At 38.2% G+C, this 14,642-nt stretch overlaps 1 protein-coding gene across 1 annotated transcript in view; it reads left to right on the top strand.

Moving 5' to 3' along the window:
• svila (supervillin a) overlaps nucleotides 1-14,642 on the top strand; it is a 219,088-nt gene that overhangs the window by 99,363 nt on the left and 105,083 nt on the right. Inside the window, 4 exon segments of the mRNA XM_052016555.1 lie at nucleotides 490-547; nucleotides 766-917; nucleotides 3,196-3,853; nucleotides 8,153-8,236. Of these exon segments, the coding sequence (XP_051872515.1) occupies nucleotides 490-547; nucleotides 766-917; nucleotides 3,196-3,853; nucleotides 8,153-8,236 (952 nt within the window).

Raw genomic sequence — 14,642 nt, 5'->3', positions numbered from 1 at the left:
TAAAACAAAATCCCACAGTTGCCTTTTAAACAGAGTGTGGGCTCAGTGCTCATCTTCAACTCACTTCATGTGTTCAGTCAGTTTTTGTAAGTTTCTCCAATACACATTTATTCCATAGACAGGAGTGTATAGGCTGGGGTGATAGAAGTGAAAGCATCCCTTTTACTCTGTGCTTTCTCTTATTGCCAATGGATTTCTATTTAGCATTGATTACAGGTATCCTTTTCAACATGTACTTTTCAAAAACTACAGATATCTGTGCCAATTTTGAAGATAATATAAAAACACCTGTTGGCTTCTCGGGATTGGCCTTCTAAGTAGAACTATCAGGATCGAAATGAGTCTCTGTTTAGAAATTTTTGACTGCTGCTGCTGCTAAACAGTTTCTTACCTCCCTGTATTGTGGTTACTTAATGACATTGTATAAACTATATACTAAAATGTCATGTCTTGCATTCTGACATGCTTTCAAATATTACTATTTTCCAGTTTCTGAACTTCGAAAACTTTTTGAAGCTGGGCAGAAGTCCTCTGTGGAAATGAACAGGTAATAGGGATTCTTTTTGAAGGAATTTTTAGTTAAGGTTGAATAATTAAATGCCAATAGACAGGTTGCACTTTAATTTGTAAGTAGGTGCGCTATTGGAATCATTGAGCAGTTAATTCAGAGTGTTTTCACACTATTCATTTTTTTTCTATATACTTTCTCAAATTGCTTTGATAACATATGATCTTTGTCCTTGTGTCTCAAACTGTTCTGTTCAGGAAAGAGAGAATTGCGCGACGTTTGGAAGGAATTGGAAGTGAGACACAACCAGTGTTACTACAGAATTGTCCCGGGTTAGTTACTCATCGCCTACTGGAGGAAGATACTCCTAGATACACACGAGCTTCCGATGCTTGCAGTCCACCCTTAGGTGAGAGACTTTTTATAATTGAATGCAATGGGGTGAGTGAAATGCTCATTGTACAGATGATGCATGGTGAGCCATTTTGATGTGCTATTATACTCAAAAAGTTGTTAGATCCTTGAATAAAATTTTATTTTGCCCTTCTCTGATACTCCATTTGTTTTAGTAGCACAAATATTTTTCCCAGCAAAGTTGGGCAGTGAATGATGTAAGTAAGTTTAGAAACAGATTAATTCCCTTGTACGTTTCTGAAAATGAATGACCCTTAATTTATATAAAAGCAGGTGTAAGGATATAGTAATTGTGTAAAAGTATTACCAACTTTACAATAAATTTAATGCTGATTGATTACCTAATTTACATACATTGGCATCGTTACTGGGGCTATGGTAGCAGAGTATTTAAAATCTTGGACTTGCTGTCTGGAGGCAGGATCCCACCATTTCAAATGGTGAATTTAAATTCAGGTGATTACATAAATCTGGAATATAAATCTATAATCTGTAATGGTGGTCACTGAATTTGGGGCAATTGGCAACAGAAAGAAAATGCATTCCCAGCCAGCTATGTCCACATCTTCTGAACACATAAATAACCACCTTCCATGGAGTGTTTAAGGTAAACTGCAGTGAATATGTTAATATTTACTGACCGACATGATCAGTTATACCCAGACTCTACAGCAGGTACCAAGTATCTTTTACTTGTTGAACAAAATTTAGACCATGCATAACTCGAGGCATTTAAATTCCTGGGTGTTAACATATCAGATGACCTGTCCTGGACCCAGCACATAGATGCAATCATAAGGAAGGCAGAGAATCCAAGAAGCTGCAGAGAATCATAGATTCAGCCCAATATATCACTGGCACATCCCTTCCCACCATCAATAGTATCTTCATGTTGAAGTCAAGTTTAGTGTCATATGCGCATGTATGAACCAGTGCAATAAAAAACTTACTTGCAGCGGCATCACAGGCACATAGCATCAGATACACAACATTCACAAGAAAAACAAATTACCAGCGGACATTATACAAAATTATACAAGAAAGAACACAATTAGGACAAAAAAAAATACAAAGTCCATTATAGTGCATTGTTATCATAGTGTTGCTACACTAAGGTAGTGATTAGGGTTGTACAGGTTTGTTTAAGAGCCAAATGGTTGAAGGGAAGTAGCTGTTCTTGAACCTGGTGGGACTTAGGGCTTCTGTACCTCCTGAACAATGGTAGCTACGAGAAGGTGGCATGGCACTTCCTCAAGAAGGCAGCATCTATCGTCAAAGATCCCCACCACCCAGTTCATGCCATCTTCTCACAGCTAGTCAGGTTTTTTCTTGAAACCTGCAAGGTTTGAGTCAGGTTTCTTTCTTGAAACCTACCAGTTAGTTAGCCAGCCCAGAGAGAATGCATCCTGGAATTCCTGAAGATTAGAAAGAAAGTAATAGAACTACTAACAATTTCTCAGAAATACTTGGAAACAATGAGGCTGGAACATGCTAAATATTGCATCTCTGCACAAAAGTGGGAGGAAAGAACAAAGCAACTTGGGCCATGGAAAGAGTGTCGTGCTTGTTCCCTGGTTTGAGAGGTGATGATTATATAGGAATCATGAAAAACAAGCTTTGTTCCCCTTGAGCAGAAAAGATTAAAGGATTGAATTATTTTGGTGATTGTGGACACCTTTGAAAGGAGGAATAAAATGCCTCTCATTATTGAAGTATTAATGTAAATTGAGGATTGACTTCATGAAATGGGCAATTAAAGTTGCTCTTCAATGGACATGGTCACTTAAAAGTGGAATGCTAGGTTACAAGAAGTTGATGAAATAAATGTTGTAATGTCATTTACAAAGGAGACACAAAAGACTTCAGATGCTGGAATCTGACGCAACAAACAATCTGCTGAACCCGCTGAGTTCCTCCGGCAGCTTGTTTGTTGCTCATTTACAATTAATACTTGACCAGAGAAATTAGAGATGACAGACGGTTCATTTGTTTCGTCCTACTCCCTTTTAAAGAAATGTTGGAATTCCAGCAGGTTTTTTGGAAGATGAAGTATACTGCTTATTTGCATCACAGTTCACTAAACTGGATTAGTTACAGGGAAGTGTGTAGAGGGAACTACCAGAGTAGAGGGTAGTTCCACAAAGGAAAAGTTGGGTGGTGTGTTCCCTTTAAAGATGTGTGCCACCGTTTACAAGAGCAGCATTGGTAAAGTAGCAGCAGGATAGATTTTTTTTTACCATTTATAATATTTATAACTTAAATTTTTTTTTCAGTTAGAAGATCAGATAAGGAAGGCTCAGAACATCATCTTACTGAAGACCCCTATTCAGAAAGGCAGTCAAGACCTAGGTGCCGAGGAGAGGTTAGACACATGAATGTTGAGTCCCCTTGCATTGTTGGCATGAATATCGAAGCATTAGATGCAAAAGCAGAGAGAATAGCCAAATACAAAGCTGAGAGGCGGCGGCAGCTGGCTGAGAAATATGGGATTGCCCTGGACTCTGAACATGATGGGAGCATTGCATCCAAATACTCGAGAGCAAGAAAGGAAATTGATCTAACTGAACAAGTGCCATCACTGTCAGAAAAGTTTTTCAGCAGTGGCTTAACTAAGTTGCAAAGTTCCAGGGATCAAATAGTTGATGAAGCAGAGACCTTGTCACCTGGTGCACCTGCAGAAAGATTCTCCTCGGATGGAAATGGTTTCACAGAAAGAGAAACCCTACTGAATGAAGAAAATCAGAAAAAAGCACTTGAGATAAGTGCCAAAGGAAAAATTTTGGAATCTTCAAATATCAAGGATTCTACTGTGACTGACGTGCCAGACTCCCCACCATCTCCTTGGAGAGTTTCACTTACATCACCAAAGCAGTTCTCAGAATCATTTAATTCAGTTAGTGAGCAATCCCAAAGCTTGCAGAATAAACAAGGGTAAGAATTTTTTTTTGTATCTCAAAGAATTTTGTTTCAGTGAAGCTTAAGTTAATTTGTGAATTTGTTGGAGAGCATCCTCAAATTTTATGTAAGCATTAGTCTGTGCACATTCATGTACTTTAGGTTATGAAGCTTTATTTTAATGATTCTCAATAGATTATTAATAGATTCAGAAATACAGAATTGCTTAGATAAGTTGGTTGCTAACTACCTGGTTTGATAGTATACTTCAAGTGCTCTAGATTATTTCTGTAATAATTTAAGATTTGTAGAATTTTCCTAATTATACCAATGTCACAAACTTGGCGGTGTTGACATTTTAACTAGAAACTTTAACACTACATTCCAGTAGTTTCAAATGAACATTTTTTCCCCCCAAAAACAAGAGTTCCATTTTTGGAATCATTGTTGGTCATTTAAATTATTCATTTTAAATACAGCATTTGCTTTTTGCATGATTGTTGCAGTATACCAGTTGTGTTTCATACCACCTGATCAGATTTTACTTAGATCAGTGCTAAAACTAAAGATCTGCTGCACATAGCAATTAAATTGCTGAAATCCTGGTCAGTGTGCTGGGACAAGGCATTTCAAATATGATATTCCTATGTGTTACATGTTCCAATTGCTGATGCAATGTAATTTAGATTCAGGTTAGTTTATTACTAATTGAGTTTGAGTAAATCTGGTTATCTGAATGGACTCATTGTCAATAGGCGTTTATATATTCGAGGCTTTAGCCTTGCCATAAATTTTAATTTGGCCTTTTAAGTATTCATTATTCAATTTGATGGTTGTTTCACTGAATTAAGTTGCAACCAAATTAAGAAGACAAAATCTCAACGATATATGTTGACCACTACCTGTATGCATCTTTGAGATTCACGGTATTTTCTTTTAAATGCAATATATGAATAAATGGTCATCAATATTAATAATATGTATATATTGTAAGAAGGATGAAACTGTAGATATCATCATATGATAAATTAACACTGATGTTGAAGTGCATTTTTTATCCAGACCTGTCACACACACACACACTTTCTCCACCCACCCACCCCCAACCAACCAACCAACCTGCAGACTTCCCCCCAGTATGTGTGAGTATCTCTCACTCTCTCTCACACGGTCTCTCAGTTTCTAACTTGCCTCCTTCACAAGTCCTCCTTGTCACCAGCATATCCAAACCCTGTATGTCATACCATAATTTTGATCTCAAATATTTTACAGGTTTTTCTCCTTAGTTGCCTGTCGATGATTGACTGGAGGCTCAATCAAGCTTCAATTGTGATGTCCTTTATTGGAATAAACTTTCCAATAGCTTTTATTCTCTCCCTTCACCACCACCCACACCCACCTCCCCAACCCCCACTGCTACTTGCTTCAAAACTTCCACAAAACCCTAAATCTATCCATTATTTGTTTGGCTGTGACTTGCTCCATATAATCCCAGCAAGTTGCACGTGTAAATTCCATTTGATAAGATGACATTGAAAGAATTTACATTTATATAACATCTGCCTCAAACATCCCAAAACACTTCACATACAATCAATTGTTTTGAAATGTAGGCTAACTTGGCAGTCAGCAACGTCAAATTTTCACGGATACTTTATTTCCAAAAACAAATTAAACCTATCGCAGTGATTTGCTTTTGGCAGTGAATGTTGGGAAACTCTTAAGACCCCAAACCACAATGAAGAGAGCTGTATTACATATCTGTTTTCTAATATGAAATCCAGCCATGAGAACCTACATAGAAATTTATTATTAAAATACAAAATGCCACTTTATTTTATGGTCACTCTCCCTTTTCAGTTGTTTGAGAGCAAATCATCAAAGTTAATCAGTTCTATTTCTCGATCCATAAAATCCAAGGAAGGATATTTATGTTGAAACTTGGAATGTTTTGACAGCTTTTGGTTGCCAAAACTTTGAGCAATTAAATGCAGAAAGTTTTTGACTTTAATTTCAAAATATCTGCAGTAACAATTTAATTAAATATTAATTTTTGGGAGAGTGCACACAGCAGTTATGTAGTTTTCAAAGTAGGACAAATCAAGCCATGAATGCCACATGTAAATGCTTGAATTAAGATTTGATTTTGAGATCTAAAAGGTGTTTACTTGATAAAGAAGCTGGTTGTGACAATGTTCTATCTGGATGCTTTAGAGAACTTTAATTTCAGTCTTAAGTAGTGTCGGAATAGTGGGCCTTTCCACTAACTGATCACTTTTCATTTCTTCTGTAGACCAGAATTTTCTTTTGTTAGTCATGGCAGTTTTAAAGTAGTCAGAATACATCTTATCCTCTTGGCACATGTTCAGGAGATGGGGAAAGTGAATGGCCTTTTTGTTCCTGAAAAGACTTAAGTAATGACACTTAATGCCAATCTTTAACAGTTGATGGTTGATCAATGGCAAAAGGTAAATGCAAGTAGTCCTATCTGTGATAATGTACTTCTGCTTCTTGGAAGCTTCATCCACAGAATTTGTTATAGATATGGAATGAGCCCATATGGCTTATTTTACCTGTCTTCATATTGTATAAGAAACTAAATAATTGTGCTCCCTCTGCCTGACCCCTATCTTTTCCTGCTTTTGATAAGGATCTTTTCCTGCTCTAGATGGATACACTAATTTAACCACTGTACCCAAACCACAGGAAGTACTCTTTTCATTTTGAAAATTGAAGCCCTGTAGTATTTCAGCTCTATATGTTCATTCACAAGAATATTGGATCTGCATTTGTAAGTAGTTAACACTTGATACTTGGAAATCTCAGAAGCTTCCTAAATCTATTCACACCAACCAACACTTCCTTTCCCTGCAATGTCTCAACTATACTAGAGCAACCTACCTTCTCGATTTTGCCACTATTGATTTAAAGGGATTAACAAGAAGAGCTTGAGATAGAGTCAATGCATATAAAGTAGTCGTACCGATTGTGTTTTGATACAATATCAATGTATTTAGTAAACATTACCATGACCCCAGCAATTGTAGACCTGCACAACCACATTAAATATGCTGATTCTAGACGAGTAACTGGAGTGCTGCATAAAATTGTTATCAGCTGTTCAAGGATTCCAGGCGTGTTAATTGCAAGTTAAGATATTTTGAGGATTTAGAGTATGGTACAGTTTTGTGATCAGAGTTTTAGCTACCATTAAGATAGCTACACATTGTATTTGTGGGTTGTCTTTGATTAAGATTTGATATTTGAGTTCCAAAAAATGCTCATTTGAAAAAAAAAGCTGGTGTTAACAAAGCCGTATCTCTGGATGCAATAAGGAACTCTCTGTATCTTTACTGTTAAATGTCCAAAATTCTCTATTCACTTTTTCAAAGCCAATGGGACAAGCACAAGAAATCCATACTTGCCTAGGGGTTTCTCCTTTAAAACTGATTGCAAGGAGGTTAAAGATGGCTGTGTTTCCTTGCTGTATGGTACAGCACCTAAACTGTAATTTTAGTAATGAGGCATACAATGCAACCAATTTATCACTGCTATTCTCTTTTTGGTGCAGCCATCCATAAAGGTGCTTAATATTTTTACAGGTACAGAATATATTTAGATTTCATTTATGTATTCAACCATATATAGATTTATCTCATCCTTTTTTGTACTGTTTACATCATTTGTTCAGATCCAGCACATAGTGCTTCCATTCAATTCAGTCTTGCTAATCCAAATTATCAATGTTATTCTATAATATGTATGAACAAAATATTCTAATCTAAAGTTGCACTTGACCTTAAGGCAAGTGCTTTAATTAATTGTCTACTTTATTTGACTGTTTACCTTCTGGTATTCATGGATTGTTCAATATTTGGTGGTTCATTTCTGCTACTTGTGGTTGGACTCAGGCAGTTTTGAAGGCCTTGTTCAAATGGCCTGGTTCACCCTCCCCACATGAAAAATTACAAATTGATTAGGGGGCCAGACGACTACATGTACTTGTGGAAACACTTCTAGTGGTCTAAAGAACTTGCAGATGAAAACAGATTATTGACACTATATTTGATGTATATTCCACAGAAATCATTATATACTGGCCTTCTACATCTGTAACACATCAAACCCTGTGTTGGTTTTACTCATTGAAACCAGTGTCCTGCCTGCCAGTTTAAAACATCTCAAACAAAGCTTTGGTGGCAAAGAGGGCAGTAATTTCTGCAGAGTTCTGTAAGCTCACAATGAATAATTGCAGTAAAGTAGGAAAAGGTACCTGCAGGTATGGAATTCTGGCAGCAAATTGACTGTAGCTGTCTCTGCTATACTTCCATATAGCAACACAGTGAAAGTAAAGAATGAATGGTTCCTACAGAGAGACTCCAATGGCGAGACACCTTCTCTCATCAACTGGCCTTCCAGGTACTGTTGAATGTGACGCTTTATCATTTCCCGAATGACATTTTTTAATTATCAATATCTGCTGCTTTTCACAATACTCATCAGATCATTGTGTGTTGCTGCCGTCTCACGTTGGTTTGACACCATTCCTGTACAAGTATCTATCTTTGAACTTCACATGCTATACTGATTTCCCTGTATCATCTTAATTAACTTGTTGGGCTTTGGGTGTGCATGACTAATTATTATTTGAACAACAGACAACAAAAATCTGGTTCAGTTCCCAGTCACATTTTAACCAACCATCAAAATGCCCCACAAGCCAAGATTTGTTGTGATTATTGCTGTGAAATCCACAACGCTCTCAAGTGCCAGCATAAACTGAGGAGTTGGTCACATGATGGATGGAGAAGTGGCCTAATCAGCAGTTACAGTATGCATTCACTAAACCTTAAAGTACAAATCTAGATGCTGAATTTATTTTGTGATTGTCTGTTCAGATGCAAAAGATTTGACCTGATTATTAACTAATCTGAGATTTTGGTCAATTATAGAGACATGAATTACTTCACATAGCTAGAAAAAAGCAAGAAGAGGTATGGTTTTTTATATGAAGGAGAAACTGACCAACTCTATGAATCCGGTTCAGGTGTGGTTATGCTAGAGATCCTCTAAATGTGGATGACATAGCAAGAAGGGAAACAATCATAGGCATCGGTTGTGTCAAAAAATTAGGCCAAGCTTATAGCAAGTACATACAGGAAAAGATTGTCAGAGGTGGTATTAATTTATCAGATGTAGATTGCAAAGTGTACAAAATTGCTGCAGAAATGAAAATATAATCCTAGATGCAAAATTAGTAGTTAAGCAATTTAAGGAGCACACTCAGAAACAAGTTGCATTTGGAAATAATGTTGTTCAACCTAGCTGATGTAAAACAGGTTATGGTTTGTGATTGTGTGTACTCATGAAAGGCAGTAGCGCAATATGTGGCAATAGTTTGTTGGTCTAGCATGTGCATGGAATGTGACCAGAGCCTGATTGAATTGTCCACAGGTTGGATCCGGTATGATGATAACTTCTAAAAGGCAGTTGGACAGATACATGGATAGGAAAGGTTTCAAAGGTTATGGACCAAACACTGGCAAATGGGGCTAGCTTGGATAGGCATCTTGGCTAGCATGGACCAGTTGGGCTAAAGGGCCTGTTTCCGTGCCATATAACTCTGATTCTATTTGTTTCCCCAGGCAGCAAGCCTACTGCACTTGGTATTCTCAGGCGCTTGGCTATCCAGCTGCTGACCTGGCCTGAGTCTGCTTGGCTGGCTAGTAAAAGGAAGCTTGAAGAGAATGCTGATCCATTGCTCTCCTTGGCAGCAGTGTAGAAAGTTAATGAACATCAGAACAACTGCACATGCTAAAAATCTGAAATAAAAACAAAATGCTGAAAATGTTCAACAGGTCAAGCAGCATCTGTTGGAGGGAGAAAAGAACAATCAATGTTTCAGGTCCTAGACCCTGGGTCAGTACAAAGAAAACAAATTGGTTTTCAGTAGCAGAGAAGATAGGAAAGGGATGGGTCAGCTGAGACCAGCTGAGTTAATGTGGCAGTTAGAAGCCCATTATATTTCTTTGTCTGTGGTATCTGTTTCTAATGGCAATCCGTGGGACATTCCCAGCAGGCCAGACTATACTAATAGAGGAAAAACTGAAACAAAAATATGATGGACAGAAATGACCAGGTCTGATGTAGAAAGAATGAGTTACCTAAAGAGTATAGCATGCCAAGTTGGAGGATGAGGTGTTGTTCCTTAAGCTTGCATTAGGGACTCATCATAACAATGCAGGAGGCTGCAGGCAGAAAGATTAGAGAGAGTGGGATGGAGAAATAAAGAGGCAGGAATAGGAAGCTCGGGGTCATTTCAGTCCTTGGATTAAACATTGGAACGTTAACTCCAGTCTCTGCATGTGCATCTCGCATCCTGCAAGGAGTGAAGCCTCAGGACTAGCCAGTGACATTACCAGACCTAAGTGATGTTTGTAATCATAGTTGCTATGCTACAGCAAGGATGTCCAAGTAGAAAAGGCTGTGAAGAAGAGAACAACCAATCTGACCTATAGGCACCAATAATTGTGAAGAGGGAGCTGAACTCGTGTCAGTCGCTAGGAATGTAGAGTTCCTGTTAAATTTTGAAGCACAACTTTATCTTTTTTTAAAAACTGTTTCCCACCTGACAGCCTGATTTGAGAGGTTGGCCATTTATCATGTGGGAAATGCACCAGGAGTCTGCAGCAGGTGAGGGCCACTAGGGACTATACACAACACTTTGATAGGGTTGGTGCAGTTGTGGTGGGGTGGGTTAATGCTTGGAACATGTCTGTGTGAAGGGAGAGATTATGCCGGAGAGTTTATGCCAGGTTTGGTTTGAAGGTTGCAGCAAAAGATTTGCTGGTCCTTTCAGAAAGTTCTTGTATGCTGCCTTCATTCAGTGCCACGGATTTCCTGGCCCTGAACAGCCCAGGTAGCTGCCATTAAATACAAATGGCTCCTAGATCCAGAGGAATGGAACCTCATTGGGTTCCATCTCTCCAGTATGACTGTGTCTAAATCTGACCCAGTTTAATTAGAAGTCGCATGTTCCCTGAGGTCTACTTTCAAGTCTTAACCAAATTAACTAATGCAGGGACAGTTGTTTAAAGTTCCCACTCTATCCCTCAGTTTAAAGCACTTGAACCATGAGAGGAACTTTAAAAGCCTGAGCTTGTTTTCTCTAGCAGAAGGAATGCTTGGAAAAAAATTCACTGACACAAAGGGAATTGTAAAATTGAGTTGAAATAATGTCTTTGAGATGCTGCAAAACCAAAGAGTAGAGGCTCAAGAGCAGAAGAGAATTTGCAGAGCCAGTTTAGATTTAATCATTTCATGCTAGTAGTGGCTTCTGCAGAACAGTAGTTTGGGAACACAGTAATCGAGATAATGTATGCAAAATTTAATGAGCTATTGAATAGATTGTAATTTTCAGGGAAATAGATTGAAGAGAGCATTTCAACAAAAGCATGGTTGAGGTTAAACAGTGAAGATAGAAATTGTGCTATATTCCTAATAACCCACTGTCACAACTGAAGTCGGCACTGGACGCTGATTATCACGGGAATTTAAACAGATCCTATCAAGGGCAGGATAATTTCATAACTGCCAGTTGTAGCTGCCAGCAAGTAATGTTCTAGCCGTAGAATTCCTCGGTAAGCAACCTTCGCAGTATTTAAAAAAAAACACATTTCATTGGCTGGTAGGTCAGCTGGCACAGCAAGGATTCAGCTGATCTCCACAGCTCCTGGCCCATCCAGTAACTCCCATAACTGAGAACTTTCCCAATCTTCTCACTTATCTTCCTTAACCCAGGGGCTCTGAGTGTCGATATTATTCCCACCTACTTTCAGCAATAGTCAGTGCTAGGATGTTCCTAAGCATTTGGAAATTGCTGCTTGACCCGCTGAATTCCTCCAGCAGTTTTTTTTTGCTGGAAATTAAAGTTACCTGGATCTTACATTTATTGGTGAGAGTCGGGGATGGTGGAGCACAGCCTACTAACAACCCTTAGGCCACTGAGTCCCACCAGAGTTTAAAATTGGACCTGCGATCTCTTCTGATCCTGTACTTATTGTCCTGGTTTCAAGAACTCATGGTAAAATGCTGCACAGTTTGTACAATTGAGTTTGTGGCATTGAAATAGTTTCATCTACATGGAGCTATTTTCATGAATTCCTTGTTTGAAGTTATTATTTGTATTATTGGTCTAGTTAAGGACATGGAGGTGAAGTATGATGTATTGAGCCACTTAATGTTATGGAAGTAGATATCTATGTAACTTGATAAAATTGTGCCATGTCCATGGCAGCCTAACCAATTTTGTTTTGTACATGTGTACTTATTCACTAAGGAGTTTGTTTTTTAAGTGTTTGTGAGGTGTAGACTGGATTGTCTTGCTGAGCCATTTCAGAGGATGTTTAAATTACCACTGTTCGCGGTATTATTTTCACTTAAAGACCAGAATAAGTGAGGATGGTGGATTTCCTTCTCTGAAAAAATCGGAGAGCCATTCAGGTTTTTAGCAATCTGATAGTTTTGTGGTTAATTTAGTTCATTTGTTTACAGGATGCGACTATGGTCTATCCCTAATTGCCTCTGAACTGAGGCATTTAAGAGTCATCCACATTGGTGAGTCTGGTGTCACATAAAGGCCAGACTATAATGAGGGTAGATTCCCACTGCTGACGGATGCAAGTGAAATGGGACGGGTTTTTTATGACAGTCTGGTAGATTACTGGTTATACCTACTGTCAGAAGCTAATGTTTAAATTCCAGATATGTTTAATTACTTGAATTTAAATTCTCGAAATCCCCATGGTCTCCCCATAACTCCCCCAGCTCATTGGATCAGTGGTCCAGAGCTCTGTCTGCTGGTCCAATAACTTAATGACTACATTAAAATACCTATTTTTCTATTATAGACATGCTTCCTCAATCCAGATTTCTTTAAATACTTCAGTTTAAATTCCCCAGCTGCCATGGTGGGATTCCACCTGTTGTCTGTGCAGTAATAATCCAAGCCTCCAAAAGCATAACCACATTTTTCAAGTTAAAACCAGTCAACCCACGGATGAAATGTGCACATCAGCATTCTTTAAAATGCATTCATTGAAAAATGTCATATGAAATTAATTTGTTCAATCATTCAAATCAAAGAAAAAAAGATTTAGATACGTTCTTTTGACCTTCTTTCCGTACTATGTTCTTGCTGTTACAACCTTTATATATCTGTATTAGCTCAACCCTTCTATTTCTGGTGTTACTGCCAGTAATCAGACATTGTGCTTGCAGAGGGAAAAAAGATGTCACCTACTTAACTGGTCTCCCTAGGCTCTTGAACAGTGCCTTTTTTTTCCTGTAGGACCCATTAAGTGTTCAAAATTATTTCTCCACCATCACATCAGTTTTTAGGACTATGTTAATATCAGGCCTTTGTTGTCTCCAGCAGAGTTGTGCTGATCAGATTCTCTTCAGCTCTGGATTATGGTTACCTCTAAGTTATGAGAAATCCTCATCAGTTCACAGTACCTTTAACACTCGCTGTGGTAGTTCATTGATAACTGCCCCAAGATGAAAATGAAGTAAAATGTTATTTGGCAATTTTCCAAATTGGACTGGCCTCCTTTAATCCCCTTTGCAAGAAGTTCTATTTTTTTGATTTTAAGATTGCTACAGCTTATTGCATTTAAGTACTGTTCAGATGAGTCTTTTTTGAATGATCATCCTAAAAAAAAATCATTCAGTTACCTATATTTCACATTAACTCTAAAGCTGACAAATTCTGCATTTTCATCCACAAAACTGCAATGCTATTAAATGGTTGAGCACAGAACATGGCAAGCATTAACCTGGGGCAGCACTCTAATGTACAGACAAGTAGCCAATTGGTGATCAAAGATTTGAATCCATGTGTGAAATTTTGTGCATTGGCCACAGCAGTGACTCAGTCAGCAGACCTCTGCATCCAAAGGGGGTATGTTCAGTCCCACTGCAAAGACTTGCATGCAAAAAGTCTTGGCCAACTCTCCCAGTTTGTCATGAACCACTGCTGCACTTTTGGAAGTGCTGTCTTTTGGGTGAGACATCAAACTGAAGTGTCAACAATCTTCAAAGTGTACACAAAAGACCTCAGGATATTATTTTGAGGAGGAACAGGAGAGTTGCCCCGAGTATCGTCGACAGTATACTGTATATCTCTCAATCAGCATCACTATATAAAAAAAATCATCTCATTGCAGTTTATGAGAGCTTCCTCCATACAAACTGGCTGCTGCATTCCCTGTATTGCAACAGTGACCACTCTTTGAAAAAAGTACTTAACTATCTGTAAAACATTTTGGAGCATCTTGAAGTTGTGAAAGGTGGTGTTTAAACACTCACCTTTCCTTCATATGCTTGCAGGCAGAATTAGGATGTTGACTTCCCCATATACCTGATAACAACACTCAACCACAGTTGTTTCAATTGAGAGTGTTTCTGTCCTCCTCAGGTGTGGCTTGCAGTCTCAGTTCATAACCATTCAGTTTGATGTAGGTTCTGGAGACTATCCCCTAAAATTCCCTCCTTCGGTTCATGTACATGTCAATAACATTTTACTTAATTTATCTTACAGCCTTCTGTTCATTTAGATGTAAAGGCTCCTTAAATGAAAAACTTAACTGTATGTGGACAGGATCTGAACTTAATCTTTGAATTTCATCCTCCCTTCTATCCCAGGTCCAAACTGTATACAATGACTGTCCAGCTGGTTTGTTTAGTATCTTTGTCCTTAAATCTGACCAACAAAGACTTGAGATACCAACTTCTCCTTGAGTGACTTTGCCTATTTCTTACAGAT

Source organism: Pristis pectinata, chromosome 5 (assembly GCF_009764475.1).
Source record: "Pristis pectinata isolate sPriPec2 chromosome 5, sPriPec2.1.pri, whole genome shotgun sequence".
Lineage (NCBI taxonomy): Eukaryota > Metazoa > Chordata > Chondrichthyes > Rhinopristiformes > Pristidae > Pristis > Pristis pectinata.
The sequence above is the reverse complement of the archived record's forward strand: the minus strand, read 5'-3'. Positions and strand labels throughout refer to the sequence as shown.